Below are 27743 nucleotides of genomic sequence, written 5' to 3' on the forward strand. Positions count from 1 at the left end.
CAGGATGGTGGATTAGCACTGAGGCAAGTAGATCTGAAGTCATGCACCAGTTCTCTGGGACTTTGTCCAGTTGTTTCAGAGACAGTGAAGCCCTCTACTATTTGATACTGACAATAATTCCTATTCATATAAATTATTCAAAGCTTTTAGATCTTCTCAAGTGATTAATCTCAGAAAAACAAACAATAGTTTGCACTATTGTGTACTGTTTACAAGATGCAGTACAGTAATTCATAAAGGCTCCTTTGACCGTACCTTTCCAGTCTGCAGACTGTAACACCTAGAACAACAAGAGCAGTAAATGCAGCAAACACCTCTAATTTCAAGTTCCTCTCCAAATTACACACTGTTCTGACTTGGAACTACATCGCCATTCCTTCAATGTTGCTGTGTCAAAATCCTGGAACTCCCTTCTTAATAGCCCTGTGGTTGTATCTACATGTGATGAATTGCAGCAGTTCAAGAATGTGGCTCATCGCCAGGATTGCTGGGAATGGGTAATAAGTTATCCCTGATTAAGGGCTTTTGCCCGAAACGTCAATTCTCCTGCCCCTGGGATGCTGCCTGACCTACTGTGCTTTTCCAGCACCACTCTGATCTAAACTCTGGTTTCCAGCATCTGCAGTTCTCACTTTTGCCTATGGGTATTAAGTGCTGACTTTGCCAGGAATACCCACATCACATAAAAGAATGAAAATTGGTCAGAACATTGAGTATCGGAGTCAGGATATCATGCTGTAGCTATACAGGACATTGGTGATGCTACTTATAGAATGTTGTGTAGAATTCTGGTTGCTGTGCTATAGGAAAGATGTTATTAGTTTTGAGAATGTACAGAAACTATTTACAAGGATATTGCCGGGATTGGAGGGTTTGAGTTTTAATGAGCGGCTGAATAAGCTGTGGCTTTTTTTCCCTGGAGTGCTGAAGGCTGAGGGGTGTTCTTATAGAAGTTTATACAATCATGAGGGGCATGGATAGGGTGAATAGCAATTAAGTGGGGGACTTCAAAGCTAGAGGGCATATTTTTAAGATGAGGAGAAAGTTTTAGAAAAGGACATGTGGGCAATTTTGTTTTACACAGGGCGGCTCGTGTGTGGTCAGATTGGAATGCCTGGTTGGTGTGGATGAGTTGGATTGAAGGGTCTGTTTCCTTGCTGTGTGACTCTTACGTCTGTGACTCTATAAATAAATGCTTGCTTCACATCTTGATATTGGTTTTGGGAATTAGTATATAACACCTTGACTCTAACACCTTGTAGGCCTTTAAACCATACTGCCAGAAGCCACATGTAGGGGTCACCTTCTGTCCAAATACATTACAGTTTACCTGTTGTAGGGTAAAATCTCTCACAGTACAAATCGAAGGCATTCAGCTATCCAATTAACAGTTGTATAGTCATAATCCGCTTGTACTTGCTGCTATTCGGGTCATTGTGTTGTACCTTCTGGTGATTGCATTTTCATAATTAAATGGGAAAAAATGTAATGGTATCAGTAGCTTCATGTATAAGTAACTTGAGGAACTTCTATTCTTAAAAATGATGAAGCAGCTAGTGTAGACCTTGAGCACGTTTTGCAGTAACTACACAAAGTATGGCATTTTTAAATATGGTTTCACTGTTTCATCATCTGCAGTTTTCTTCCATCATATTAAAGATGACAATCATACATTCTGAAGTGGTAGTTAATCAATATAAAACTTTGTTCATTGAGCATAGCAGTTGGGACATCATGTTGTGGCTGTACAGGACACTTGTGAGGCAACTTTTAGAATACTGCTTTCAGTTCTGGTCTCTCTGCTTTTGGAACAATGTTGTTAGACTTGAAAGGGTTCAGAAAAGATTTACAAGGATGTGGCCAGGATTGGAGTGACCGAGCCAAAGGGAGAGGCTGAATAGGCTGCGGCTATTTTTCCTGAAGCATTGGAGACTGAGGGGTGACCATTTGGATGTTTATAAAATCATTAGGGGCATGGATAGGGTGAATGGTCAAGGTCGTTTTCCAAGGGTAGAGGAAAGATATCTGGTTGGCACACAGGAGTTGGACCGAAGGGTCTGTTTCCGTGCTGTATAACTCTATGAGTCAATGTCCGACAAGATTTCCTTCTGCTTTTGACACCAAATGTGGAGGTGAGTATATCAAAGTGGAAGGAACCTCAACTCAAGGTCAGGCTTACCAGCGTAATTACATTCTTCTCAGCTTATTACATATGAAGGTACATTCTATCAACAGGATGCTCTGACCTCCAGTGGAACCTCGGGAACTCTGACATCTGGATATAATGTTTAAAAGGCACCTAGACAGCACTTGGCTCTCTGCAACCCAGACACTTTACTCAACTTTTATTGATCAGCTTTGCCCGTCCTGGAGCTGTTGGAGACCACCAAAAAAGTAATACCTCACTTTAGCAATGTCTCCCTAAAGGTGTTCATGAAGGTTGTCCAGGAGGGGTTAAGTTATTTTACCAGTGATAGCCACAAGGGGCTAATCCAATTAATTTAAGGCAGCCTGGACAAAGTTGGCTGAGGAGGTTCTGTTCTCATGGACGACTCAGGAGAACTTGGCGCCACTGTCATAAGAGGATGAATGATCTGAGCAAAGAAGCTGCTTGTTTATAAAGGAGCCAAATAACTGAAATTTGTACTCAGTGGAGGAAAATGTGAACTCTAATAAGTATATGCCTCATATGTATCTGTTTCCTGCTTTTGGCTAACAAGTTTGTGTCTGTTGTGGGACAGTGATAGTGTCCCCACCTCTGAGCCAAGTCCCACCTACTCATAACGTCTCTGAAGAGGTTGATTAGGAAAAATATCAACAAGACTGTGCCTGTGCACATAATTCCAGTCTATTGGAGTGTTTGTTGAACTGTTTGATGTATGTTCATGGAAATCAAGATCTGCCATTCCTAAAGTAGTCACAAAAGTTAGATTTTTATCAAAGTATGCAAAGTTCCTAATTGACCTGTCTCTTTTAGATACTGGTTAACCAAAAGCACAACCAGGCATTCAAATAAAGAGCCATTAACTTTGACTTTTTTAATCTTTTGTTCCCCCTTTGTCCCAGGTTATCCTTTTTAAAATTATGCTTGTATACTCTGTCCCTTCCTAGCCCACTCGTGACATTATTGTCAAGAGTTGCTTTGGAAGCGTGCATATTCCTTCTCCTGAACAATTCTCCCTCTAATTAGTTTAAAGCCCTCTCCAGCATCCACTTCTTTGCTTTGCCAGGACAGTGGTCCCAACACTCAGTTTTTGGCAGACAGATGGCTTTTGTCATTCACAGCTGGTCACAACGCCACAAACCAATTAATCACTACTTGTTCCTGGCCAGATCTTACTTTGTACACACCTTGGTGCCAACTTAATTGCAACCAGCCTGCCCCATTGGTTGTAAATAGAATCATAGAATCCCTACAGTGTGGAAACAGACCATTTGGCCCAACATGTCCACACCAACCCTCCGAAGAGTAACCCACCCAGATCCATTCCCCTCCCTATTACTCCACATTTGCCTCTGACTAATGCACCTAACCTACACATCCCTGAACACTATGGGCAATTTAGCATTGCCAATCCTCCTAACATGCACATCTTTGGATTATGGGAAGAAACCGGAGCACCCGGAGGAAACCCATGCAGACACGGGGAGAATGTGCAAACTCCAAACAGGCAGTTGCCCGAGGTGGAATCGAACCCAGGTCCCTGATGCTGTGAGGCAGCAGTGCTAACCACTGAGCCACCGTGCCACACTGAACCAATTAAGCAGTGTAGCAATCCCTACCACAATTCTTTGGTTTACAATAGCCCTTTTCCCACTTAATTCCACAATCAAAAAAACTTCAAAATAAAGATATGCTTAGCACTGCTGCCTTACTGCACCAGGAACCTGGGTTCGATTCCACCTTTGGGAGTTTGCATGTTCTCCCCATATCTGCATGGGTTTTCGACCACAGTCCAGAGATGTGCAGATTAGGTGGATTGGCCATGGGAAATGTGGGGATACAGGGATAGGGTGAGGGCCTGGGTAGAGTGCTCTTTGAAGGTTTGGTGTAAACTTGGAAGCATAATGGCTTCTTTCCAACATCATAGAGATTCTATGGTCTTTCCATCAACAAATGCAAGACAGTTTTCAAGCTGACTTGTATGAAACGTTCTGAGAATTTTAATAGCAAAACATTAATCCACTGAAGGGAAATCAAATTTTTGTGTCCACCCAATTAAACTCCCATTCCCAAGTGTACGAGGGCATGTGCATCTAATAAGCTCTGCTTGGACACAGAAAATCACATCCTTGATCTTGGATTTTTATCCTGAATGAAGTAGATGGTAAAGCATTATTATAGTGATATGAATGAAATCTCATCCATTCCAACTGAAATATGCTTGCTCAGAAATAAGGATATTACTGTACCTGTAATTTCAGAGCTATACAATGATTAAGGAACACTGGAAGCTAGACAAACACTTAGCTGTGGACTAGTATAGTTCTTACTTTCCCAATCTGGCAGATAAATCATTAAATCTCAGTTGCTAGTATCTATTTGTTTTACTTTCATAGAATCATTTCATCACAGAAAGGGTACAGTACAAATTGAGTCTATTTGACTTGTCAAGTTTGTGCCAGCTCTCGGTAAAAGCAGTTTGGCTAATCCCTTTTCCTTATTGCTGTGCTGAAAGCTGCAATTGAATTTGCTTCCAAGATACTCTCAGGCAGTACATTCCAAATTTTAGCCATTCACCTTATATTTGATTTGACTTGATTTATTATTGTCACATGTACCGAGATGCAATGAAAGGTATTGTTTTGCATGCTAACTGGACAAATTATACCTTACATAAGTACATCAGGGTAGTAGAACAGAATATAGTGTTACAGCTACAGAGAAGGTTCAGAGAAAGATGTATGAGAGGTCTGTTCATAAATCTGATAACAGCAGGGAAGAAGCTGTTCTTGAACCTGTTGGTATGTGTTTTCAAACTTTTGTTTCTTCCGCCTAATGGAAGAGGGTGAAAGAGAGTATAACTGGGGTGGGAGGGGTCTTTGTTTATAGTGACAGCTTTTCCTGCTGCCTCAGGAATGTAGACCGAGTCAGTGAAAAGAAGGCTGGTTTTCATGATGAACTAGGCTATGTTTCTAACTCTCTAATTTCTTGTGGTCCTTGGCAGAGCAGTTCCCATATGAGGCTGTGATGCATCCAGATAGGATGCTTTCTGTGGTGCATCTGTCAAAATTGGAAAGCGTCATAGTGGACATGTTGAAATTCCTTAACCTTCTGAGGAAGTAGAGGCATTGGTGTGATTTCTTTACTGTAGTGTTGATGTGAATGGATGAGGACAGACTGTTGGTGATATTTACTCCTAGGAGATTGAAGCTCTCAACCACCTGCATCTCAGCACCATTGATACAGACAGGGCCATGTTCTCTAGTCCACTTCCTGAAGTCGATGACCAGCTTCTTTACTTTGCTGACATTGAAGCAGCTACATTGAACAAGGCCTCGGGATATTCTTCTTCAATACTTTTCCTGACATTGATTCAATCTTAAAATTGATTATTAAGTTTACATCAGTTTAAGTTATTGTCACTTCTGATATTAGTTTAATGGCTCTAAACTCAGTGGAAAGTGCATTTAGTAGATGGAAGAACATAGAACATAGAACAATACAGCACAGAACAGGCCCTTCGGCCCACGATGTTGTGCCGAACTTCTAACCTAGATTAAGTACCCATCCATGTACCTATCCAAATGCCGCTTAAAGGTCGCCAATGATTCCGACTCTACCACTCCCACGGGCAGCGCATTCCATGCCCCCACCACTCTCTGGGTAAAGAACCCACCCCTGACATCTCCCCTATACCTTCCACCCTTCACCTTAAATTTATGTCCCCTTGTAACACTCTGTTGTACCCGGGGAAAAAGTTTCTGACTGTCTACTCTATCTATTCCTCTGATCATCTTATAAACCTCTACCAAGTCACCCCTCATCCTTCGCCGTTCCAACGAGAAAAGGCCGAGAACTCTCAACCTATCCTCGTACGACTTCCTCTCCATTCCAGGCAACATCCAGGTAAATCTTCTCTGCACCCTCTCCAAAGCTTCCACATCTTTCCTAAAGTGAGGCGACCAGAACTGCACACAGTACTCCAACTGTGGCCTAACCAAAGTCCTGTACAGCTGCAACATCACTTCACGACTCTTGAATTCAATCCCTCTGCTAATGAACGATAATACTCCATAGGCCTTCTTACAAACTCTATCCACCTGAGTGGCAACCTTCAAAGATCTATGTACATAGACCCCAAGATCCCTCTGTTCCTCCACCTGACTAAGAACCCTACCATTAACCCTGTATTCCGCATTCTTATTTGTTCTTCCAAAATGGACAACCTCACACTTGGCAGGGTTGAACTCCATCTGCCACTCCTCAGCCCAGCTCTGCATCATATCTAAGTCCCTCTGCAGCCGACAACAGCCCTCCTCACTGTCCACAACTCCACCTATCTTCGTATCATCTGCAAATTTACTGACCCACCCTTCGACTCCCTCATCTAAGTCATTAATAAAAAATTACAAACAGCAGAGGACCCAGAACTGATCCCTGCGGAACTCCACTTGTAACTGGGCTCCAGGCTGAATATTTACCATCTACCACCACTCTCTGCCTTCGACCGGTTAGCCAGTTTTCTATCCAATTGGCCAAATTTCCCTCTATCCCATGCCTCCTGACTTTCCGCATAAGCCTACCATGGGGAACCTTATCAAATGCCTTACTAAAATCCATGTACACTACATCCACTGCTCTTCCCTCATCCACATGCTTGGTCACCTCCTCGAAGAATTCAATAAGACTTGTAAGGCAAGACCTACCCTTCACAAATCCGTGCTGGCTGTCCCTAATCAAGCAGTGTCTTTCCAGATACTCATAAATCCTATCCCTCAGTACCCTTTCCATTACTTTGCCTACCACAGAAGTAAGACTAACAGGCCTGTAATTCCCGGGGTTATCCCTATTCCCTTTTTTGAACAGGGGCACAACATTCGCTACTCTCCAGTCCCCTGGTACCACCCCCGTTGCCAGTGAAGACGAGAAGATCATTGCCAACGGTACTGCAATTTCCTCTCTTGCTTCCCACATAATCCTAGGATATATCCCGTCAGGCCCGGGGGACTTGTCTATCCTCAAGTTGTTCAAAATGTCCAACACATCTTCCTTCCTAACAGGTATCTCTTCTAGCTTACCAGTCCATTTCACACTCTCCTCTTCTACAATACGGTCCCTCTCGTTCGTAAATACTGAAGAGAAGTACTTGTTCAAGACCTCTCCTATCTCCTCCGACTCAATACACAGTCTCCCACTACTGTCCTTGATCGGACCTACCCTCGTTCTCGTCATTCTCAGGTTTCTCACATACGCATAAAATGCCTTGGGGTTATCCTTGATCCTATCCGCCAACGATTTTTCATGCCCTCTCTTAGCTCTCCTAATCCCTTTCTTCAGGTCCCTTCTGGCTATCCTGTATCCCTCCACTGCTCTGTCTGAATCCTGTTTCCTCAACCTTATGTAAGCCTCCTTCTTCCTCTTTACCAGACATTCAACCTCTCTCGTCAACCAAGGCTCCCTCACACGACCATTTCTTTCCTGCCTGATAGGTACATACATATCATGGACACGTCGTATCTGCTCTTTGAAAAAGTTCCACATTTCCACCACATCCTTCCCTGACAGCCTATGCTCCCAACGTATGCTCCTCAAATCCTGCCTTACAGCATCGTAATTTCCCTTCCCCCAATTATAAAATCTACCTTGTTGTGCGCACCTATCTCTCTCCATAACCAAGGTGAAAGTCACAGAATTGTGGTCACCATCACCAAAATGTTCACCCACTAACAAGCCCACCACTTGTCCCGGTTCATTACCGAGTACCAAATCCAATATGGCCTCCCCTCTGGTTGGACAATCTACATACTGCGTTAGAAAAGCTTCCTGGACACACTGCACAAACACCGCCCCATCCAATCTACTTGATCTAAAGAGCTTCCAATCAATATTTGGGAAGTTGAAGTCGCCCATGACTACGACCCTGTGGCTTCTGCACCTTTCCAAAATCTGTTTCCCAATCTGTTTCTCCACATCTCTGCTGCTATTGGGGGGCCTATAGTAAACACCCAACAAGGTGACTGCACCTTTCCTATTTCTGACTTCAGCCCATACTACCTCCAGAGGCAGATCCCCCTCAAACTTCCTTTCTGCAGCCGTTATACCATTTCTAATTAGCAATGCCACCCCCCCTCCTTTTTTCCCACCCTCCCTAATCTTACTGAAACACCTGTAACCAGGAACCTCCAACAGCCATTCCTGTCCCACATCTATCCACGTTTCCGTGATGGCCACAACATCGTAGTCCCAGGTACCGATCCATGCCTTAAGTTCACCCACCTTATTTCTGATACTCCTTGCGTTGAAGTATACGCACTTGAGCCCATCTCTGTGTCCGCAAGTAGTCCCTGTCAGTGCTACCTTCTCCACAGCCTCCCTACAGTCTTGGGCATCCTGACAAACAGCTAACCTACTTGCTGGACTACAAGTCCGGATCCCATCCCCCTGCCAAATTAGTTTAAACCCCCCCGAATAGGCTTTCTTTGAGAACTCAAATAAAATTACAGTAATAAAGTATTTTCTCTACTTCCCTGATGTTAGTGCCTTTTCTTGGAAAATGGAGATTTACATGGCAGCCACCTTCTCAGTTACTGGCTAAAATGACTGTCCAATTTGAGCCTAAGTAGGATCCTGCTCAACCGTGGCGTTCAGGTTTTGAAGCCCAATCAGATCCATATTGATCTAATGTGCAGGTGCTGGGGTTGGACTGTGGTGGACAGAGTCAGAAGTCACACGACATTAGGTTATAATCCAACAGGTTTATTTGAACTCACTAGCTTTCAGAGCACTGCTCCTTCATCAGGTGAAGTCATATTGATATACTGATCCAAATATGGTTTGGAATGGGAGCAATGGCAGTTCCTCCGCCTTGTCCTTGAATCTTTCTACTGATAACTGAGATGACTTATCGCAACACAGGAAAACTGGAATCTGTATTTCATAAATGAAATATAAGAGCTTCATTTGTATTTCAGGACACACATATACTTGCCTTGTCGAATACTGGAATGAGTCATGCTGAACTTTGTCCGCTGTCTCCCACTCAGATTGACAATAAAATCAAACCACTGTTAAATGCAATAGTCTGCTAATTACTTTGATTTTATATTTGACCTTAAAGGACGAGCTCATCTGTTCTCTCAGGTGGACCTAAAATATCCCACAACATAGTCAAAGAAGATTACAGGCATTGTCCTCGTGGCCTATTGAATGAGGGTTGGGAGGATATTAGAATTCAACAAAAGAAGTAAATATGGGTCCTTTGCACATAAGACTATAAGCCTGTTCCTTTAATGAACTATATCTTTAACCTTGCCTAACAAGAGAAGCTAGTTGACTTGCCTTGTGTTTTTTTTAATTCTTTAGAGCAATATGTAGTCATTGTGAATTACTTAAATAAAATAAAGTTAAAGAATTGTGGATCTATAGGCAACTAACTATTCTTGTCTCCATTGTATAACACTAGATATAAAATAGTTTGTTGGTTTCTTGACGTAATGGGCTGGAAAACTGTTGAAGGCATTTTATAAACTTGCTTAACATTGCTACAAATTTAGTTTATTCAGTCAGAATGAAAATTTAAAGTTACCCATGATTACTGTATTCTTTTTGCTACATGCACTTCTAATTTCCTAATTTACACTCTGCTCAACTGTTCAATGGCTGTTAAGAGGCCTATTAACTGCTCCTACCAGCGTTTTCTGCCCATCTCTTGGCACTACCAAAGCTGTTTCCTTCATCTTGATTCTCTGAGCTAAACTTCATTTTCCTCTGCTGACTTTAATCCATTCTGCTTTTATCAGGCCTAACCTCCCTCCAATTTTCTCCATTGTTTATCTATTTTCAAAGTCAGTTATCTTGGAATATTTAATTGACAGCCTTGGTCACTCTGCAACTACAGTGGCTACTCACATTTACTCTATCTATGCCAATAAGTCATTAATTTTAATGGGAGTATAGTACGCATTTAGATACCATGCCTTTTAGTTTTAACCTTTTGCTTTTTATTCCTGATATTGCCTTGTACCAGTGTCCAGTTACTTTATTTGTTAAGCTTTCTGCTCCTTTCTGGCACATTCTGCTTCTTTTTACTCAAAACACTACACCTTGGTGTTCCTCTTGCAGCTTATGAACTTGTCCTTACCACGACCTCTTTATAAACTGCAAATACACCACCCGAGTGCTCCGGCTATTCCTTGCACCTTCACCATATTGAAATCAAAGCTGTAATCTGCAATATATTTTACCACAATTTTGAAACTGCTCATTTCTCTCAGGCTTCTCTTTTTAAAAAAAAAATTCAAATTTGAAGTTACTGTGATATTATTTGGGTATGTGTTTAATGCAAATCTTTACAGTCTCATGATTTGAAGCTGCTGGTGTTGGAATAGGTTGTACAAAGTTAAAAATCACACAACACCAGGTTATAAGTCCAACAGGTTTAATTGTAAGCACTAGCTTTCGGAGCGCTGCTCCTTCACCAGGTGGTTGCGGAGTAAAAGATTGTAAGACACAGTTTTACAATCCTGTGTCTTACCATCTTATACCATTTTTAACTTTACAGTCTAGTAATTTCCAATGGAAGAAGTATTAATTTTTCAGTTTCATTAGTAACAAAAACGCTTAACTTTCATTAGCTGATAAACTAAAATGTTTTCTTTACAGATCTCCACCTTCCCTTTCCAGATTATGAATTCTTGCAATGTACTTCAGCAACTGGCATGTTTTAAATTACTCAGTGAAAAAATGTGGTGTGATTGAGAGTCTAGATCTCTATAATCAGTGAAACATTTCAAAATTTTGCATCTAGTTGTTAGCCAAAATAGTCTTCTGATAATCTCTTCTATAGGTTTTTTTTGTTCTATTACCTTTTTTGTTCATGCTGCAGAGTCTCCAATTCTGTTTTAATTAAAATAGTAAACTACAAATTCTGTAAACCTGAAACAAAAGAATTATATACAGTTGGTTATGTACAATGGGTCAGTTCACAAATGAATAGTGACTGTGTAAACACTGAGAACATTTCAAGCAAACAGTACCTTCTGGCAGAGTAAAGATCGAAATAGTTTGATTTATGACAATGCAAACAGTAACAGCAACACTGTACTTAAATGTTTGAGAATGCAGTATGGACGGACGGAATGCAGGTCGAAGGTCTAAAGTCATCGAGTTATCTTAAGACTGATAGATGTTTACAGTGCAGAACTTGGCCATTCAGCCTATTGATCTGAGTACAGTAATAGAACAGTACAGCACAGAAAAGGCCCTTCAGCCCACGATGTTGTGCCGACCACTGATCCTCATGTATGCACCCTCAAATTTCTGTGACCATATACATGTCCAGTAGTCTCTTAAATGTCCCCAATGACCTTGCTTCCACAACTGCTGCTGGCAATGCATTCCATGCTCTCACAACTCTGTGTAAAGAACCTGCCTCTGACATCCCCTCTATACTTTCCTCCAACCAGCTTAAAACTATGACCCTTCGTGTTAGTCATTTCTACCCTGGGAAATAGTCTCTGGCTATCGACTCTATCTATGCCTCTCATTACCTTGTATACCTCAATTAGGTCCCCTCTCCTCCTCCTTTTCTCCAATGAAAAAAGTCCGAGCTCAGTCAACCTCTCTTCATAAGATAAGCCCTCCAGTCCAGGCAGCATCCTGGTAAACCTCCTCTGAACCCTCTCCAAAGGATCCACATCTTTCCTATAATAGGGCGACCAGAACTGGACGCAGTATTCCAAGTGCGGTCTAACCAAAGTTTTATAGAGATGCAACAAGATCTCACGACTCTTAAAGCCAAAACACCATATGCTTGCTTAACAACCCTGTCCACTTGGGTGGCCATTTTAAGGGATCTATGTACCTGCACACCAAGATCCCTCTGTTCCTCCACACTGCCAAGAATCCTATCCTTAATCCTGTACTCAGCTTTCAAATTTGACCTTCCAAAGTGCATCACCTCGCATTTATCCAGGTTGAACTCCATCTGCCACCTCTCAGCCCATCTCTGCATCCTGTCAATGTCCCGCTGCAGCCTACAACAGCCCTCTATACTGTCAACGACACCTCCAACCTTTGTGTCGTCTGCAAACTTGCTGACCGATTCTTCAATCCCCTCATCCAATTCATTAATAAAAATTACAAACAATTACAAAAATTACAAAATTAATCTCTTTTTCTGGCTCATACCCCTGAAGACTATAGTAAAGCAAGTGAATATCTGAATACTGCATAAATGTTATGAATATTTCTGACTCAACTGCACTTTCAGGAAGTGTGTTCCAGACCCACACCACCACTTTTTAAAGTGAAAAGAAATCTCTACTCTTCTGTTAGACTTCTGTCTCTTATCTGCTTGCTGCTTATTGGTTCATCTACTACAGTGCCTTCCTATGCAAAAAACACAGCAGCATAATGATAATATCACTGCATTAGTAGTGCAGAAGTCCAGTCTAGTGCTTTATGGACGTGGGTTCAAACCTCACCTAAGCCACTAATTTTAGAATTTCAATTTAAAAGAGCGAGATAGGAGGATCTTGTGCTTCTGAAACTGTGTGATTGAGACTGGGAGCAGCAACGTTATAATGAGAAGGGTGCACTTTTGTAAGAAGGGCAGTGGCAGCAGAAGATAAAGCCAGTGACTAAGACTCCCTGCAACCTGTTTCTGCCTGTCAGAACTGAAATGTTGCATCATAGGAAAACAGGTAAGCGATTGGTGGGTTTTTCTTCCCCCTCTTTTTTGATTGACCAAGTGGTTTAAATCTCGAGACAATATTAGAGTTAAGTAACGAAATTCACCTAAAAAATGTTTAAGTTCAAAGTAATTAAATAGAATAAGGTGCTGACAGATGGTGTATTGCAGCTGTAGTATGTGGTAAATAATGGACAATTAGCCGACAAACTTTGACAAAGAGTTAATGAGCTGGATTCTGAGCTGCAGACTCTGTGGCACATCAGGAAGAGTGAGAGCTACATGGACACTGTTTCAGGAGACAGTTACACCCCTTGGATTAATTACATCAAATTTGGTCCATAACCAGGGACAGGAGTATGTAGCTGAGTGAGGCAGTTATGAGAATCCAGACTTTAGCTTTGGAGGATCCCCAGCCAGTGACCTGTCCAAAAGGTGCAAGGCTCTCCCTCCCTGTGGACAAGGGCAAGGATGATGAGCAAACTGAACATGGAAAGGTGGTCAACTAGGGAGAGACAAGAGAATTGTAGTAGTGACAAGAGAAAGCATTGTTAGAGGAATAGATACTGTTTTCTGCAGCAAAATCCCAAAGATTGTGTTCCCTACCTGTTGCCAAGGTTCAGGCATCTCTTCTCGGCTAGTGAGAAACTTGGAGTGGGAGAGGAAGGATCAGTTGTCATAATCCATGTTGGTACCAATGACATGGATAGGACTAGAAAAGAGGGTCTGCTGAAGGATTACAAACAGCTCTGAGCTAAACTTAAAAAGCAGAACCACAAAGAGAGTAATCTCCCAATTACTACTTGATATGTGTGTAAATTGGCCTGAGGTAAATAAGGTTAGAGAGGTAAATATGTGACTCAAAGATTGATGTGGGCAAAATGCGTTCCAATTTCTGGGGCACTGGGCCACCAGCGCTGGAAAAGAAAGCTGCTCATTTGGAACAGACTTCATTTGAAACATGCTCAAATGTGAATCATATAACTAGGTTGTAGGCAGGGCTTTAAACTAATTAGTGCAGGGGTGGGTTCAATTGAAGGAAAGTTTCAAAAAGTCAAAAATAAAAGAGAGCAGAGGTACAGGGTAGTGAAGAGACGAACCACAATCAAAGTGTGACAGGAGGGGGAAGAAAATATATGCAGAAGAAAGCAGTAGAAGTTAGAACCCAAGTATTAATGGTAAAAAGTCAGAGTTTAAGGCTTTATATCTGAAAATATGTAGCACTTCTAATAAAATAGCTGGGTTGATGGCACAAATAAAACTAAATGAATATGACTTGATAGCTAAGCTTAGAAGAAATGGGTGATGAAGACTGGAAACTCAATATTCAAGGGTATTTGGCATTGTGGAAGAAAAAGCAAAAATAGGATAGGAGGTGGTGTAGCTTTGCTAATGAAGGAAGGTACCAGTGTGGTGGAGAGTAATGAACTGGATGCATTTGATCCATGCCTTTTGGATGGAAATTAAACATAACAAGTGAAATAAGTTATGGGTGACAGTCATCTGTTGATACCAAAGAGTTTCCTCACCATACAACAAATCAGGAAATAATGGAGGCACATAAGAAGGGTACGATAATTGCCATGGGCGATTTTAATGTGCATATTGACTGGACAAATCATATGGACAAGGGTAACATAGCAAATGAATTAGTAGAGTGAATCAGGGATTGTTTCTTAAAGTACTACATTGTAGAACCCACATGGGACAGGCTGTTTTGGATCTAATACTATGTAATCAGGTAGGATTAATAAGAGATCTTGTAGTTAGGGTTCCTCTAGAGGTAGTGATCCTAAGATGGTAGAAATTCAAATTCCAGTTGAAGGAGAGCAACTCTTGTCTCAAACCAGTCTCATCAATTTCAATGATAACAGTTAATGAAGAATGAAGAAAAGGTTAGCTAAAGCGGACTGGGAAGAATGTCTAAGAGGGGCATACATAGATGAGTAGAGGCAGACATTTAAATAGATAATTCAGCAAAAAAATATTTTGGTCAAAAAAGAACTCAATGAGCAGCACAAGCCACCTGTGCCTGACAAAAGGCTATGCCAGTATTTATTGTCTATCTCTTTTTGCCCTTGAGAAAGTGACAAAGAATATTTGTCTTGAACCCCTGCATTTTTTGGCGTGAGTGGACACCCAGTCTAGTTTGGGAGAGAGTTCCACGATTTTGACCCATTGACCATGAAGCTGATATATTTCCAAATTAAGATGGTGAATGGCTTGCAGTGCAAATTACAGATAAGGATATTTCCATGTTCTGGTGTCCTTACTCTTGTCTTTGTCCTTTGGAATGTCCATGATTATGGCTTTGGATTACGCCTTTGGAAGTTTCTAAGGACCCTTGATAAATTTCTGCAGTGAATCTTGTAGATGTTGTACACTGATGGTGGAGGGACTGAGTGTTTATTCGTGGATATAGTGCCTTTTGAATGAGCTGCTTTGTCCTGGATGGTGTCAAGCTTCTTGAGTGTTGGTGCTGCAGTCATCCAGACAAATGGGGAGTATTCCACTACACTCAGACAGTGTCTCACAATTAGGGGAGACTTTTGTGGTCATAATATTCTTTCACTATATCTGGGTTTTAGTAACTGGTACCTTGGGGAAGATTAGACTCCTTATGACAGAAAATGCTGCAGCTCCTCGGGTTGTCAGGTGAATTAACCATTTTTTGTCTGCCACAATGTTGGCTGCCTGGAAAAGATAACACATTCTTTCCACATACTGGGCCCAATCCTCGACAGCAAGGTCAAACAAATCAAGCTTCACAAACAAAGGCATGATGTAAGAAATGCTTACCCCAACTCAAAAGATGACTATTACAAGCAAGTTTCAGCAGGATCATCTGTATCCTTGTCACCACTCACAGCGCCAGAGACCCGGGTTCAATTCCCACCTCAGGCGACGGACTGTGTGGAATTTGCACGTTCTCCCCGAGTCTGCGTGGGTTTCCTCCGGGTGCTCTGGTTTCCCCCCACAGTCCAAAGATGTACAGGTCAGGTGAATTGGCCATGCTAAATTGCTCATAGTGTTAGGTGAGGGGTAAATGTAGGAGTACGGGTGGGTTGCGCTTCGGCGGGTCGGTGTGGACTTGTTAGGCCGAAGGGCCTGTTTCCACACTGTAAGTAATCTAATCTAAGTGATAGAGCTAAGTGATTCCATGATCAATGGATCAGATCAAGGCTCTAGTCCTGCCACATCTAGTTGTGATTGAGAGTAAACAATTAAACAACTCGCTGGAAGAAGAGACACCACAAATGCCTATCTCATTGATAGGGGAGCTTAGAACATGAGTGTAAAAGGTAAGGCTGAAGCATTCACCACAGTCTTCAGCTGAAAATACCAAGTGGATAATCTGTCTTTGGCTCCTCCTGAAGTCCCCAGTATCACAGATACCAATCTTCAGCCAATTTGATTCACTCCATATGATATCAAGGAACAGTTGGCGTCACTGGATACTGCGGGGCAGTGAACCCTGACAACATTCAGCAATAGTGCTGAAGATCTGTGCTCTAGAACTTGCTACTCTGCGAACCAAGTTGTTCCAGAACAGCTACAACACTGGTATCTGCCTGACCATTTGAAAAATTGTCCAGGTATGTCCTGCACACTAAAAGCCGAACAAATCCAAACTAGCCATTAGCATCCAATCAGAAGTAAAAGGGACTTACGGGGCAGTCTTTTCACGCAGAAGGTGGTGCATGTATGGGATGAGCTGCCAGAGGAAGTGCTGGAAGCTGGTACAATTACAACATTTAAAAGGCATCTGGATAGGTATATGAATAGGAAGGGTTTAGCAGGATATGGGCCAAGTGCGGGCAAATGGGACTAGATGAGGTTAGGATATCTTGTTGGCATGATCAAGTTGGACCGAAGGGTCTGTTTCCATGCTGTACATCTCTATGACTCTATCACTGTTGATCATTGTAAAGTGATGGAAGATGTCATCAACACTGTTGTCAAGTAGCAATTGTCTGCTCACTTATACTCAGTTTATGATTCACCAGGGCCACTCAGCTCCTGATTTTTTTACAGCCTTTGTCCAAATTTGGACAAAAGAGCTAAATTCCAGAGATTGGGTGAGAGTGACTGCCCTTGAAATTTGACTAAGTTTGGCATCAAGGAGCTCTATCAAAACTGGAGTCAATGGGAATCTGTGGAAAACTCTTTTCTAGTGGTTGGAGTCTGCCTAGTGCAAAGGAAGATAATTGTAATGTTCTGGTCAGTCATCTCAGCAACAGGACATTGCTTCATCAATGTCCTTCCCTCTGTCACTTCCTGATGCTGCCTGGTTTGCTGTGTTCTTCCAGCCTCCTGCCCATCTACATAAGGTTAGAAGCGGGCATGTTCACTGATTACTGCAGAATGTTTAGCACCATTTGCAATTCCTCCGATACCAAAGCAATCTGTGCCTAAATGCAATTAGATCTGAACAATATCCAAGCTTGGGATGACAAATCAAAAGAAGATACCACTGAATTGCCAAGTAATGACTATTTCCAACAAGCAAGAATCTAGGCACTGTCCTTGATAGTCAGTGGTATCACCATTGATAAATGCAGCAGTCTCGACATCCTGGGGATTACCAGAAACTGAACTGGACTAACTATATAAGTACTGGGCTACAAGAGTGGATCAGAGGCTAGGAATCCTGCGGTGATGAACTCACTCACTAACTAACTCACACGCCTCCAAATTAGAACTAAGCAGACTGCTTGATTAACACTGCAACCACATATGTTCAGTTCCTCCACCTGGTCTTTTTCAATATATAATTTCAGTTGCATGACATTGTAAACTTTTGCTATAAATTCTGTGTCTTACGATCTGATAGTCCAAAACCACCTGATGAAGGAGCAGCGCTCCGAAAGCTAGTGCTTCCAAATAAATCTGTTGGACTATAACCTGGTGTTGTGTGATTTTTAATTTTGTACACCCCAGTCCAACACTGGCACCTCCAAATTAGAACTAAGCAGACTGCTTGATTGACATTGCAACCACATACGTTCAGTTCCTCCACCACTGATTCTCGGGAGCAGCAGTGTGCACCGTCTTTAAGATGTATGGAGAAAATAACTGAGGGTACTAAGACAGTACCTTCCAAACCCATGACCATTACTGTTTGGGTGGACAAGAGCTGCAGAAATGTGGGAGCACCACCACCTGCAAATTCCTTTCCAAGCCACTCAGCATCCAGAGTTGGAAATATATTGCCATTCCTTCAGTGTTGTTGTGTTAAAGTCCTGAAACTTCCTTCTGCCCTTATGGGTGTACCTACTCCAAGTTGACTGCAATGGTTCAAAAAGTGTTGCCATCAATATCTTCTCAATGAGGCATGGTCAGTAAATGCATGGCCTAGACCGCAATACCACATCCTGTGAGTGAGTTTTTTTTTTAAAAATCTATCCCTTTTTAAGTATTTTTATGTGTCTCAATATGATCACCTTTTCTTCGAAACTCTTAAAGGTCAGTCTCTCTTCGTAGGACAGTCTTGGTATCTTGGGAGCAAATCTGGTGAATCATTTTTGCATTCTGTCTATGGCAGTAATATCGATCCTAAGCTGAGTAAATCAACACTGCGCAGTACTCCAAGAACAAACTAACCAACCTCGTATACAATTGAAGCATGACTTCAGTACTCATAGAAGATAGAACATTACTGCGCAGTGCAGGCCCTTTGGCTCTCGATATTGCACCGATCTGTGAAACCAATCTGAAGCCCACCTACACTATTTCATTCTCGTCCATATGCCGATCCAATGACCATTTAAATGCCCGTAATGTTGACAAGTCTATTACTATTACAGGCAGTGCGTTCCACGCCCCTGCTATTCTCTGAGTAAAAACACTAGCTCTGACATCAGTCCTATATCTATCTCCCCTCAATTTAAAGCTACATCCCCTCGTGCTAACCCTCTGATTATCTTACATGTCTCAATTAAGTCATCGCTCAACCTTCTCTCTTACGAAAACAGTCACAAGTCCCTCAGCCTTTCCTCTTAAGACCTACCCTCCATACCAGGTAACATCCTAGTAAATCTTCTCTGAACCCTTTTCAAGGTCCAAAGTTTCCACATTCTTCCTATGGTGCAGTGACCAGAACTGTATGCAATAGTCTATGTGCGGCTGCACCAGAGTTTTGTACAGCTGCAGCATGATCTCATGGTTCTGAAACTCAATCCCTCTACCAATAAAAGTTAACATACCGTATGCCTTCTTAACAACCCTACCAACCTGGGTGACAACTTTCAAGGATCTATGTACTTGGACACCAAAATCTCTCTGCTCATCTATACTACTAAGAATCTTACTAATAGTCAGTATTCTGCATTCCTGTTACTCCTTCCAAAGTGAATCACCTCACACTTTTCTACATTAAACTCCATTTGCCACCTTTCAACCCAGCTCTGCATCTTATATCTATGTCTCTCTCTAACCTGCAACATCCTTCATCACCATCCACAACTCTATTGACCTTAGTGTCATCCGCAAATTTACTAACCCATCCTTCTATGCCCTCATCCAAGTCATTTATAAAAATGACAAACAGCAGTGGCCCCAAAACAGATCCTTGCAGTACATCACTAGTAACTGAACTCCAGGATGAACATTTCCTATCAACCACCACCCTATGTCTTCTTTCAGCTAGCCAATTTCTGATTCAAACTGCTAAATCACTATCAATCCCATGCCTCCATATTTTGTGCAGTAGCCTACCATGGGGAACCTTATCAAATGCCTTAGTGAAATCCATATACACCACATCAACTGCTTGACCCTCATCCAACTGTTTGGTCCCGTTCTCAAAGAACTCAATAAGGTTTGTGAGGCACGGCCTACCCTTCACAAAACCATGTAGTCTAACCCTAGTCAACTTATTCCTTTCCAGATGATTATAAATCCTAACTCTTTTATAACCCTTTCCAACACTTTACCCACAATCCAAATAAGGCTCACAGGTCTATAATTTCCAGGGTTGTCTCTACAACCCTTCTTGAACAAGGGGACAACATTTGCTATCCTCCAGTCTTCTGGCATTATTCCTGTCAACAATGCCAACATAAAGATCAAAGCCAAAGGCTCAGCAATCTCCTCCCTGGCTTCCCAGAGAATCCTCAAATAAATCCCATCCAGCCTAGGGGACTTATCTATTTTTACACTTTATTGAATTGCTAACACCTTCTCCTTGTGAACCTCAATTCCATCTACTCCTGTACTCAAATCCTCTTGCAGTAAAAGCTAATGGAATAATAACTAATCCTAATTGCTTGCTTCATTTGATAATTTCATAGTCACCACTGTTGACGTTAGCTTAGAATAGAAGACTTTTTAATTGAATTTAAATTTCAGTATCGCCTGTTGTGGTGGGATTGGAACTCATATTCCTCAGGGCATTAGCATCAATCTTTGGGTTACTAGCTTAGTGACTTACCAACACACCACTATCTCCCACTATGTATTTGGGTAGTTAAAATCCCTTACTGTTAATGCCTTATTCTTACACTGCTCAGACGTTTGATTGGCAGCCTAGGGTAGACACAAAATAGCATGTTTGTGTTTTTACTTCTACCCATACGCCTTGGTTTGATGATTCTTCACTCCTCACTATTATAATCAATTCCTTGATTAATATTATGAACCCCCTCCTTTTCTACCCCCTCTTTGACTTGTCTATAACCTCTAATCAGGAATGTTGAGCTGCTAATTCTGCGCACCTTTCATCCAAGTATCAGTCATAACTATATCATACTCGCTCACGCCTCGTTGTGCCCGCAGCTCACCTCTGTTATTCCTCAGGCTCCTTGCATTAAATGTATTTCATATAATGTGCTAAACTCACTTCTTTCTTATCTGGTTTATGTGTCCCTGCCTTCCAGAGTCACTCATTTGTGTTTTAACTTTTAATTCCAGCTCAACTTGTCTCTACTCTCAATGACTTGTCAAGATCCATTCCCATGCCAGTGTAGTTTTAATCTGCTCCAGTAGCACTAGCAGAATTCCTGGCTAGGATGTTATTCCTGCTCCTGTTCAGGTGTAACATGTTCAAGTTGTTCATGTCCCATTCCCCCTAGAAATCAAAATTGCTGGCGAAACTTCACGTGTCCTCAGCAAGTCCTTAGAAACATTAACTCTGTTTTCTCCACATAGTTGCTTATTCTTATTCTGGTGAGTTTTTCCAGCAATTTCTGTTTGTGTTTCAGACTTCTAGCATCCTCAGCTCTTGATTTCATGAACCCCTCCCCAGAAATGGGACTGCAGGTTTCCCTCACTGTCTGCCTGGTCCTCTTCTTCTGGCTTTTATGTCACTTATTTCCTCTCAGCCTGCACTTTCTTAAGCTGTAGAGTGACTGTGTTCTGAAACATGCAATCCGTAAACCCATGAGCCTTGTGAATACACTATGTGCCTCCATTTGCCACTCAATTTCCAAAATCCAGAGCTTGAATTGCTTCAGCTGGAGGTACAATGAGCACACATGGTCATCCAGACTGCCAGGAGCATCTGGGGTTGCCCACATACTGCAGAATGTGCACATCAAAGACCTGAACTAAATATAATTTAGGCTTTTGCTTTTATTTTACCCTTACCCCTATTTAAGTATAGACTAGAAAAATTGTCTTCTTGTTTATGTGTCAGTCCCACTCAGGTCCCCCTCTAGTCTCTGTGAGGGCCTTAACAGGGTCTTGGCTGATTACTTTCCTCAGAGTCCTGATCTTGCTCACTGCTCCCTGTACAGTGTGCAGTTAAATATACAGCAGTACACAGCAACACTAAAAGATTTACCCCTTATCCATTGACTGTGAACCCTGGTTCTGGATTGTTTATAATCGAGAACATCCTTTCTGCATCTACCCTGTCTAGGACCAACTCTTGCTGAGAAATAATGCTACATCAACAATGCACATTGATGATATGCAAATTGATCACTCTTTTCAGGGACTTAAAAGATGAACTTTGATTTGCAAAACTCCAGAACTTCTTGATTTATACTGCTCCATCATTTCCCTGCCAGGCATGACAGCTTACCAATACTATCCCTGATACAAGATATTTTTGCATTAGTTGCTTACTTAAATCACCAAGAAAGTTAAACCTCATGACAGGGTAAGAGCTCTTCTAATAAAGTAATATTTGTTGATACAATGCTATTTACCTGATTGACCTAGACAGGAAGCAATTTCTGCATGCAATAAGTTGTTAGTGATTTACAAATTTAATTTTTTTTTCATATTTCTTAGTCCAGTGTGTCTTCCCTTCGTTTCTCTTTCTGCATCTAATTTGACTCTAATTCACCCTGTTTTTCTTTGATTTCACTTTTTTTTCATCCTGTGTTGAGATAACTAGATACTCTGTCGGAACCATAATTGAGCAAGGTCTCGGATGTCCTCTTTTCCACATTACCAGTGCACACTTCCAAAAAAGTTACGTTGAAAATTATATTTGAGCTGAAGAATGCTGGAAAAAAATCTAAATAATAGTGGTGCCACAATATCTCTGTTCAAGCAATACTGGCCCATTATAAAGGGCAACTTGTATGTACTTATTTTAACATAACAAATATTAGTTGATTAATATAAAAGTAAGTCTACTGCCATTCATTTTCTTTTACAATTATTCACTGAGTACAGCAGACCACTATAGCAACTCTAGTTTTAATTTGATTTGATTTATTAGTGTCACATTTATCGAGATATGATGAAAACTATTTTGCTTGCTATCCTGGCAATCATACATTGCACAGATATATCAGGGCAATAGAACAGAATGTGGAATATAGTGCTTTAGCTACAGAGAAGGTGCAGAGAAAGATCAATTTTAATATTTAAGAGGGCTGTTCATAAGTTTGTTAACAGCAGGGAAGAAGCTGTTCTTAAATTTGTTGGTATGTACTTTAAAACTTATGTATTTTCTGTCTGATGGTCGAGGGTGGAAGAGAGTAATGGAATGGAAGGGTCTTTGATTATATTGGCTGCTTCCCCAAGGCAGCAGAAAGTATAGATGGCGTCAGTGGATGGAAGGCTGGTTTGTGTGATGGACTGGGCTACGTTCACAACTCTGTAATTTCTTGCAATCTTGGATAGAGCAGTTATCATACCAAGCTGTGATGCATCTAAATAGGATACATTCTATGGTGTATCTATAAAAATTGGTAAGAGTCATTTTGGATATACCAGATTTTCTTAGCCTTCTGAGCAAGTAGAGGTGTTAGTGTGCTTTTTGACCATAGCTTCTACATGGATAGATCAAGACAGATTGTTGGTCATATTTACTCCTAGGAACTTGAAGCTTTCAACCATCTCCACCTCCGCACTATTGGTACAGACAGGAGGGTATCCTCCAGTCCACTTCCTGAGGTCAAGGATCAGCTCCTCTGTTTTGCTGGCATTGAGGGAAAGATTGTTATCAAATAGCATGCCACTAAGCTCTCAATTGATCTCCTGTACTATATCACATCTGAATCAGGTGACTCTAAGCATCCATCAAGGGATTACATTTTGGATCTTTCCTAATTTGTACAGTTAAGCTGTTGCTGGATAACACCTTTACCTTGCTATTACTGTTCTGAATTTGGGTATACATTTTTTCCCTAGCAAGTAATTTTCAGCTGTACATTTTGATAAAGAGGTAGCCAATGACTTATTAACTTCATCATTAACTTGCATTAAAAGTGGCCCTTTGACCCATTTATGAATTCGCGTAATGCACAGTGAACAATGTTCTGGCCAGGATAGCCATTGTATTTGAGGATTTCACCAAAACGCTTGTAAAGTGTTGAGGATCCTATTTACATGTTCCCTGATAAAGCAATTTTCTAGCATGCGAAGCTATAAAAATCCCAATGTGTACGTTGTTGCAAGAATATAACTGTGCTGGTGTGCTGCCAGGTACGGAGGTTGCACATCAGGTGATTGGCTGATTGACTTAACAGTGTACTGCTTCAGTTGTTCATAATAAGCAGAGTACATACCCTACTCGATCAGCCCACGCTTACAAAGCCCAACACAAAACATCCAGTGTTAGACGTGATGCATTGCTGAGCAATCCTCAATGTGCTAATTGCTGCACTAACAACCAATTCGAGATGATCATCAAAGTAGTCAAATGGCTTATTTAATCTTTCTAAAGGTTACGTACATTCACATACACTGATCCATTCTTTTCAAACAAATGGATGTGTTCAAGCCTTACATATTTTTTGAATTAGTATGGTGTTTGGGAAGGCTGCCTTTCCCTATTACTTTTGCCATAGTGACACCTTGGCCACTCAGCGTCAACTTTCCAACCAGACCACATCCTTTTTCTTCTATTTTGTAAATTCTGATTATTTGAAATTTAGGATTCTTTTATTTAGCCTGATGAGTTCAAGGCGAGAAAATACTGCAGCAATATATCTCTCTTTTCAGCAACCTACTTTAAAGTTGAATATTTTCCACTGACCAGTGAGTTCAGCTCCTATATACAAATGTAAGTAAAGAAAATGTAATTCTTGGGGTACAGCAGTAATGATGAGCAGTTTTGATATTTTTTGAACCACTGTCTACTGCTGAGCCATGCCCCAGCATATCATAAGACAGCTGAATTATTTATAGAATAAAATCCAGCAAGATTTCCGACTTGATTTAATATAAAGTTAAATTGTACGTGACCTGAATTGGTGCAATTCTAAATATATCACCTTTGGTGAGTTTTAATCATGCCTCTTGGGAATGAGCTGTGTTTCAAAGTGTTGATTTAAGCAGTGAATTTGTAAGCTTTTAAAAAAGTGCAGCCTGTAGGCATTGATACATCTGTTTAATCTGGATGATCCATTCTCTTATATCAATGCCATTTTTTTTCAGTCTGATACCATGGGGTTTTGTCCCAGACCCAAATTAGCTTAAAACCCCTAATCCATTTTTAGAAATGCAGAAATATCTTCCTTAAATTGCTACCTTAGAAACAATATGAGCTTTATTGTCAAGTACACTTACAACTTGCTATATGGGAATGGGTCCAGCGTGAACCTCATGGATAGCAAGTGAGGCCAGTGTGGACTCGAGTGAGCCCTTACTTACTTTTTTGGGGCTAGCATGGGACCTGGCATTGGAATCACCGACTACTACATCAGTGTCGGCGAAGTAGGCTCAGTGATGAAATGTGGTACCTGAGGATTGGCGACTTCATCATGGATTGGGTCTGATGCTGACGATGGCAAAGCAGTGACGGAGGGCATCACAGTGACGTCGATTAGGTGGGCCCAACAGTGAGTGATGTGACTCAGACATTAGAGGGCCCAATGCAGGTGGTGGCGAGACCATGGCAGAGGAAAATCGGACCAGTGGCAAAAGATGGCGCCAGAAGAGTGGCAGTTTCAACATTGGTTGGGTCCAGTGTAGATGGTGCTGAAAATGTGTTGCTGGAAAAGTGCAGCAGGTCAAGCAGCATCCAAGGAACAGGAGAATCGACATTTCGGGCATAAGCCCTTCTTCAGGATCTCCAGCATCTGCAGTCCTCACTTTCTCCAGTGTAGATGGTGGCCTAGCAGTGGAGGAGGGATGACGGTGAAGACATTGTTGTTGATGATGAGCTGGCTCAGGACTGATGGACTCTCTTTAAGCTATACTTTACTTTTTATTAAAACTATTCAAAATGGTGAGGGCTCGTGGAGACAGTGGAAAAACTTTTCACTGTATTTTGTTGTTGTTCTCATTGTAAAATAAAAATCGTTCATTCATATTTGAGGTCAGAGGGATTATGAAATACCTGTGAAGTCATAGCAATTGGTGGGGGAAATATGGACAATGAACTAATTAGATAGGTCTTTGGAGCAGCCCTACCTAGTATGGAAAACGTGATGTCAGGCTCTGAGCCAGATCAGATTAAGAGGACTGACCAATGGAAGGATTAGTGAAACAATAATGAAAGTTGCTGGGGGCATTCAGCAAGTCTCCTTCTTGAGAGAGAAGCAGTAAATAATTTTATATGAGGACGATTGATTGAAATAAGTCTTTGGAACTGATCATTCTCAAAATCTTTGCTCTTTGGACCATTAAGGAGAATAGTGACTAAAATATAATATAGTTTGTCCCCATGATTTTTAATACATGGGTCTGAACTAACTGAAAAATTATGCTTTCAGATAGTTCAAGTTAGCCCTCCTGTTAGATTCCAATTAGAGCCAAGTCACTCTTTACCTGTTTTGATTTCCAAAATATATTTGAAAGCTCAGTACCCAAATTACATGACACCACCAAGGATCAAAATATATTATTATGCTCATTACTTTCCTTTGGAGTTGTGATCAGTTAGCAGAGATACCTGTTTGCACATTATCAAATTGTAATCCTGTGCTACAGTTTAAAGTGTCCATTTAATGGCAGTTTGAATTCTATAGAATTAGTAGAATCCATCTCTGGCTCTTCCGGCCAATTTCTTTGTTTTGAGATAGCTAACCTAAATGCAGCATTCATCAATACCTAGACAGTGTCAAAGTATTGAAAGAAATGTAACAGAATTCAAATAAAAGAAAAACCAGAGTTTAAAAATAGGTTATCACTAACAAAGTTATGTTGTTTTGCAGCTAATTTAACAGGGCATGCAGAAAAAGTTGGGATAGAAAATTTTGAACTACTGAAGGTCCTTGGAACAGGAGGTAAGTAAAACATTTTTGCTATCTCATTTTATACAGTACTGCTACTTAATAATAGAGACAATCTCTGTTCTGGAGAAGAATTTATCTGGACTTGAGACATTAACTCTGTTTCTTTCTGTACAGATGCTGCCAAACCTGTTGAGTTTCTCCAGCATTCTCTGTGTTTATTTCAGATTTCTAGCATCTGCACTATTTTGCCTTTATTTGTTCTTACTTGGATGGACTGAGTTACTTGCACTCCCATGTAGTATGTATTAGTACTTTGTAAGGAAATAGACATCGCAGTGCAAATTGATTGGTACTTGTGAGTGAAAGATAACTTAACTTAAATAATTAATCCATTGTTGGGATGTTTTGAAATTTGATAGCTTGCTACATTTGTCCCAGTCACATTATTATTCTAAATATTTCTTGGAAGCAAATAGAGAGAACTTTGCATTAGGCATTTAATAACTTATTTACAATGCGTACACTGGCATTGATCTAGTATGTTTCTGTTTTTGGAGGCAAATTTCCTGTTCTGATTTGATAGACTTGCACTTCCTATTCCTTGTTGCCAGAAGCTGTATAGTTTAAAGCAAACAGGAAGACCCAAGAGGCACCAAGAGAGGGAATACAGAATGTTTAAAATCATTAACAGACAGTGTACATGGAGTTTAATTCTGTTTAGAACATGTTGCTAAAGGCCATTTGCTTGAGTGCAGACAGATTTAATTCTAATTCCACACAGCCATGTGCTTTCTGTTTCCTGTGAAAGTACTAAAGTACAGGTGCTGTTTCAGTGGTACAGTACACTGAATCACTTTTAAAATTGTTTTGTGAGCAATGGACCTGTATGAATTGTAAGTTGTCTCTCAGTAGATGAGAGATTATCATTTTCAGTTTAGTGCCATGATCTTGAGCAGTGGGGAATCTGGGTATAGAAGAGAAGCAGAAAGTCTGTGCTTGTCTATTTTGAATATTAATTGAATTATATTGTCTTGATGCTTTCATAGAAAAATCATTTTCTGGAATAATGTTCAGAGAACTGTTTCCCCATTTTTTCCCCCTATCTCTGTACTGACTACTTAGGTCTTCTCAGCTGGGTTTGTGGACATTAATGTGAAACATTGAAAAATTACAGACAGAGAAAGAGGCCAGTCGGCCCATCATTTTTGTAATAGCCAAAGAAAAGAGCCGTTCAGCCTAAACTCACTTTGGAGTCCTGTATGTTTTGCACTAGAAGTAAACACGCCAGTTTTTTTTCAGGTTTCCTCTG

General features: G+C 41.0%; 1 protein-coding gene across 3 annotated transcripts in view; it reads left to right on the forward strand.

Moving 5' to 3' along the window:
- The window catches only part of LOC122553352 (ribosomal protein S6 kinase A5), a 235604-nt gene that overhangs the window by 61281 nt on the left and 146580 nt on the right, over positions 1-27743 (forward strand). For all 3 annotated transcript variants that reach the window (XM_043696941.2, XM_087989593.1, XM_087989592.1), the window contains one exon: positions 26414-26485. In XM_043696941.2, coding sequence (XP_043552876.1) covers positions 26414-26485 — 72 coding nt within the window. The remainder of the gene's footprint in view (positions 1-26413; positions 26486-27743) is intronic.

The sequence above is a fragment of the Chiloscyllium plagiosum genome, unplaced genomic scaffold (genome assembly GCF_037043375.1).
Source record: "Chiloscyllium plagiosum isolate Xiang-an unplaced genomic scaffold, Cpla_swu_hap1 HiC_scaffold_8, whole genome shotgun sequence".
Lineage (NCBI taxonomy): Eukaryota > Metazoa > Chordata > Chondrichthyes > Orectolobiformes > Hemiscylliidae > Chiloscyllium > Chiloscyllium plagiosum.